The following is a 6,000-nucleotide window of genomic DNA, read 5'->3' as shown; positions in this document are numbered from 1 at the left end:
CACATGAGGGAAAACTTAACAAAATAAAACAGGAAGTGACAAACAAAACATAAAAGACAGACGAGACCAGACTATCGTCTGGCTGCGGGCATGGAAATATGAGGTTTCATTTGACCCTCAGAGCCACAGATATGACATTTTTTTGGCCGTTAAAGACATTATCACATGTCTTAAGAGGCACCTGCTGGGAGTGTAAAGAATATTTGTTTTTGTCAGAAAAAATACAGTATCCTAACTAGAAAATGTGTTCAATTTGACCTGAACATAGCAAGAGGGTTAAAAAAAATAGCCACTGAAGCCCAGGAGTGACAAACACAAAACTGAAAACTGGCCCACCAAAGGGTCCAGTCTGGCCAGTTGGATGAATTTGTAAAGTGCAAAAATGACACTAAAGACGTTTTTCTCAGTTTAGTTCAGGGGTACAGCATATCTTGATCTGCAGTGGGTTGGACCAGTAATAGCATAAAAACCTATAAATAATAACAACTCCAGATATTTATCTTTGTTTTAACGTGGAAAAATTTGCAAAACCAAAATCAGATTATAAAAGTATTAACATCTACAAATCATCCTTCCGCAAAAATGCAAATAATCTATGAAGATCCTGAAAATTCATAATAAAAATAAGTGCAATGTTAACAATGTTACACCTGTTACTAAATGCTTTGTGTCTTGTTGATCTACTGTGATCTGTGAGTTGTAATGGACACGTGTAAATTAGTAGTGGAGGCATAATATTGTTCTATGAAATGTCAGGTACGTAGCTGCCCTAGATATTCACATTTTTTGTGAGAGGATAGTTTGTAATTCTAAACAGGTCCATGATATAATTTTACTTTTTTGTACTGAAACAAAGAGAAAAACTTAGCTATTTAATGTTTTATTTATAGCAGTAGTTCCCAACCTTTTCTGGCTCGTGACCCCATTTAACATCACAAATTTCTGGCGACCCCAGACATTCAAAACTAAGACTTTTTTTTGCTAAAATTAATTTGTTTTTGATCATGTAATAGTTTGCTATGTTGCAAATAAACATTAATTTTAGATGATATTTAGTCTATATAATCCATATTATTATAGATGGAGGCAGAAAAGCCAGGTGTAGATTACTGCACAAAGATAGAATTTTATTTTCCTTATTTTCCACATATGTATAGTCAGTCCAGCTTGGATTTACAAGGCTGACAGTTAATACTGAACGAACAATAACTCAAACTATGAATTATGAAAGAGCTGCAGCATCTGAAATTGACCACAATGAACATTTGAAAGATAAACAGTACCACAGTGCTTCAGTTTCAGCTTCACAGTTTGTCATGTCTTTTATGTATGTTATTGTCTCGCTCAACTCACCATATATTGTTCATTTGTACATTTTTTTTAAAAATTATTTTTATCAATTACTAGAAATTTCAGGTGACCCCATTTGAATTCCAGGCGATCCCACATGGGGTCCTAACCCCAAGGTTGAAAAACACTGATTTATAGGTTATAGGTTTTTATCCTATTACTTTACTGAGATCACTGTATGTGGCCCCTGAAATAAAATGAGTTTGTTGTAATTTATTATGGGATCTTGTTGGTATCCTTGCAGCTCCATAAAGAAAAAACAAAGACTCCACATTTATCTTGGTTATTCTGGAGCAAATCTACATTTTAACTTAAATCCTAATGGTATTAATTTCATAATATTAGCCCAGATGATGGAGCAGGGAAAATGTCTATGCATTTGCACGAAAAGAACGTAAAAAGGAAAGAAAAAATCCCTCTCTTGTGGTTTATCCCAGAAATCATATGTTTCACATTGAGCAGAGGGACTTCTGCCAGAAGACCCTGGCAATTTCTCCAGCTCTTGCATCATTGCTGTCGGTCTAAGTGCCGGGTTTTGTGCGCATGTTCCGTTGACTCTTTGTGTCGTCGCTCCTTCTCCATTGGCTCCCGTGCGCTCTGCTCTCAGACTCCACACCGGATCAGCCCTCACATCGGTCACACAGTGCGTACGCCAAACGTGTGTGTGTGAGAGAGTCCTACCCACGCTGCTTGCAACCGGTCTGAGCTTCCCACGCCGAAAAAAGATGGAGAAAAAGAGCGAGATCAACGGGCACGCCATGCCCAGCTCGGCCTCCACCGACCAGATCCTGGAGAAAAGCGCACAGAGGAGCTTCAGGGAGAAACTGATGGAGTTTCTGAGCAAGAACCTCCTGGTGATCATGACCGTGTCCGGGGTCCTGGTGGGCGTCGGGTTGGGGATGATGGTCCGCAACATGAACCTAACCAAGGCGCAGATGACCTATTTCGCCTTCCCCGGTGAGATGCTCCTCCGGATGCTGAAGATGATCATCCTGCCCCTGGTGGTCTGCAGCCTGGTCTCCGGCGCCGCCAGCCTGGACACCCGCTCCTTGGGTAAACTGGGGGGCATCGCTGTCGCCTACTTTTTGGTGACCACGCTGATCGCCTCTGGGATCGGGGTGGCCCTGGCTTTTATCATCAAACCCGGCGTGGGCGCGGGAGCCCTGAACACCAACCATCTGGCACTGGAGACGGTCAGCAACAACAAGGAGACCGCAGACTCATTCTTAGATCTGGCCAGGTACACTTTATCCATCCTTGAATATTACGCACACTTCTTCAGTCAAATGTAGGCCACTGTAGACTGGTGTGATTCTAGTGGGTCTGAGAGGCATTATTCCACGGCATGCCTCAGGCGCAAAGTGGGTACTTAGAAACAACATGTGCGCACACGCTCATGAAACCTTTGGAAAGTGGAGTGAGATGTGGAGTAGTTCACTGTGTGTGTGTGTGTGTGTGTGTGTGTGTGTGTGTGTGTGTGTGTGTGTGTGTGTGTGTGTGTGTGTGTGTGTGTGTGTGTGTGTTGGAGCCGCATGTAGGCTCGTTGCAGACAGACAGACAGATGATTATGACTGCAAGTGTTGCAAAGTTATTCATAGCGAAGAGCTCTTGAAACAAACTGTCTCCAGATGAAGGAACAGCTCTGAATGATAATGGTTAGAGGTGATCCAGCTCTAGATCAGGAGTGTCGAACTGACTTTAACCCTTCGATGCATAGGTCACTCCAGTGGACAGTTCCTCTCCAGCTGTTCTCTTGTATATTCATGGGTTTTGATGTTTTAGTTCCGTATCAGCCAACACAGTGAACACTAATGCACCATCCCATACACTGACATTCACATCATTACTGTAACTTTCCTGTTCTTGATAAACCTAATCTGCACTAACATGTTTGAGTCTAAATCAATTGTTATTTGTTAGACAAGAAGTTTTTTTTTTTTTTTTTTTTGCATATTATCTCCATGAAGTGAGTAATTACTAGCATTGGAATATGTTAAAATGTGAGAAGACATCAGATTAGCAGCATTAAAAATGTTTTTATTTCGTTGTTTTCATATCACTTTCTGATATTGGGTTTTAAACATGTGTCTTTACTTCAAAAATCAAATGCATGGATATTTTTGTAACTCCGTAGAAAAAAAAAACTCGATCGCATTGTTTTTTTCATGCCTAAGGAGGAATAAAAACACTGAAGAAAAAAATCTTAACTAAAGTTCTCACAATCCATGCATGAAAGGGTTAATTCAGGGACCAATATGATTTCAAATGGATCAGACCAATAACATAATAACAGTGAAAAAAGGAAAAAAATAAAATAAAATAAATAAGAATAAGAATAATAATAATAACGACACACATGAAAATGTTTAGAGCTACAAAAGATCTTTTTAAAATATGAATAACATGAACAACCACGAACATGAAATGCCTTAAGAAAAATAAGTGTAATTCTAACAATATCATGCCTCACTTTATTATTTCCACATGTGCACTACAACTGACAGATCATAGTGGATGTATAAGGCACAAAATATTTAGTAACAGGCAGAATATTGATAAAATCGCTCTAACTTCTGTTTAGATATTTCAGGTTGTTCATATTTGTTCAGGTTATTTACATTTTTTGTGAAAGTATAGTTTTTAAATGGAAACATTTTCATGTAATTTAACTTTTTTACACTAAAACAAAGAGACAAATCATTATTTGTCGGTTATGTCGATAGTATTTTACTGGTTAGACTCACTTAACCCATAAAGACCCAGTGCTACATCTGTGGCAGTTCCCAAATGAATTTTTTTCTCTATTTCTACCATTCTTGACTGATTTATCATCAATTTATTGTTTAATATTATCTGTCTTTTGCATTTTTTGGTGTAAATCATGTATTTTCTTATGTTTAATTTACAGATCATGTAGATGTTCATGAAAACTCAGAGTAAATTAAAAGTTAATTATAACAGAGAAAAATGAAGAAAAAGTGACTTTTTCAGCAAAGATATTAATAACTGAATGTAAAAACATGTGTCTACATCCAGTGTCATTGATCCAACTCCATGGGTTTTATTGGTGAATCAATGTTGTAGAAGATGATGGTGTTTCCATGTTCACTACAGAGCCTCTGAACGTACAATTGGCTCATATCTGATGACCATGAAAAGATGACAAACTATATTTTACACCAATTATTTACATGTATTGATAGGATTAGTGGATCAGCAGGTATTAAACAGTTTAGATCAGTAGAAGGTTTGTGTCACTGGTGGCTGTTTGGGTCTCTATGGGTTAAGATCAAATTGTGCTGTATGTGGTTCAATGGGTATGTGGGTTAATATTCTCAGTGTATTTTTTGCATTTCATAAATTCATCCTGCATTGGACCCTGTGGTGGGACGGCTTTGGCCCACAGGCCATATGTTTGACACCGATAACATTTAAGGTTTCTCACTCATCAGTTTTTTTTGTCATATTTAGCATTGTGCCTTCACAGAGAGCTCCTGAAGGACCCTTACCTTCTTGGTCCTTAAATAGATGATAGTGATTGTTCTAAGGCTTTATATGGAGTTTTGTGAACTGCACCAACCAGCTCAGAACATGTCCTGAGATAAATGTAACTGGAAAAAAAAAGATTCAGCTTGTAACAATAAAAACCCTCTGACATTCCTTTCTTCAGTTGTGAAAAGTCATGACATTAACTCATTTGGATGCTTGAGTTAAATGATATTCATCTTACAAACATGCCTTATATTTGAAAGTGACATTATTGTAAATTATACTGATGAAAACTGTGAATATAATGCTGTAGTGCAGTGGTGTAATGTAACTCCATGCACTTTTAGGTCCATTATGCTCTTCTGATAGCTTTACTTACTTCCCAGATTGCAATTCATCATCCCCTTCCTGTCCAGTGAAAACTATGTGTCTCTAAATGCGTTGATGTTGAATGCTGAACAGGTTTAGACGGTTACTTTTCTTCCTAAGACAAATAACTATTAAAACTCCTTTTGGATTTCCTGGAAAATGCATCATCACAAAACAGCAAAGCTCCAAATATATATGATGATCTCATAGTACATGATGCATGAGCTCATTTTAAACAGCAAGAAAAATGCAGCTTGTACATTGATGCAGGAGTGAAACAAATCCAATTGGGTGCTTCTATGAAACTGGGTTTATTTTGGTATCTGGCACTTTTCCAGCTTTTTAGACCCAATAATAAAAGAGAAATTTCAACATATTTCCTCCCAGATTGTACCTAATGATGACCTCAGATAAACGCAAAAAAAATTATACTCGTGCTTTGAGCCATCCCAAAATTAATGAATTTTTAATCAAATATTGGGGCCAAAAATAGGACCAAAATTGGGACAGGAAAAGCTACCTAGGTGTCAGTGCATTTGATCTGGGAAACATGGTGTAAAATGGTCTTATATACCACTATAAATAAAGACACTGTGTTAAATTTGATAATCCTAGTGGTTTTTCTAATTCAGACATATGAGTTTTTCATGAATCAGCGGTCTCATTCCAGGTTTTGCGTGTAACCCATCGTGTCCGCTGGCATTACATGCAGAACCTGCCCATTTAAACACAAATAAACTGTTAGTGATTTTGCAACAGCGGTCATTTTGGTGAAACACTCTGCCTTGCATA

General features: G+C 37.9%; 1 protein-coding gene across 1 annotated transcript in view; it reads left to right on the top strand.

Moving 5' to 3' along the window:
- The first annotated feature begins 1,986 nt into the window (after positions 1-1,986).
- slc1a4 (solute carrier family 1 member 4) overlaps positions 1,987-6,000 on the top strand; it is a 29,665-nt gene continuing 25,651 nt past the window's right edge. The window contains exon 1 of the mRNA XM_030156821.1: positions 1,987-2,590. Within this exon, the coding sequence (XP_030012681.1) occupies positions 2,076-2,590 (515 nt within the window). The 5' untranslated portion in view covers positions 1,987-2,075. The remainder of the gene's footprint in view (positions 2,591-6,000) is intronic.

Source organism: Sphaeramia orbicularis, chromosome 15, assembly GCF_902148855.1.
Source record: "Sphaeramia orbicularis chromosome 15, fSphaOr1.1, whole genome shotgun sequence".
In the NCBI taxonomy this organism is placed as follows: Eukaryota; Metazoa; Chordata; class Actinopteri; order Kurtiformes; family Apogonidae; genus Sphaeramia; species Sphaeramia orbicularis.
Note: the sequence above shows the minus strand (reverse complement) of the source record. Positions and strands in the feature narration are given on the sequence as shown.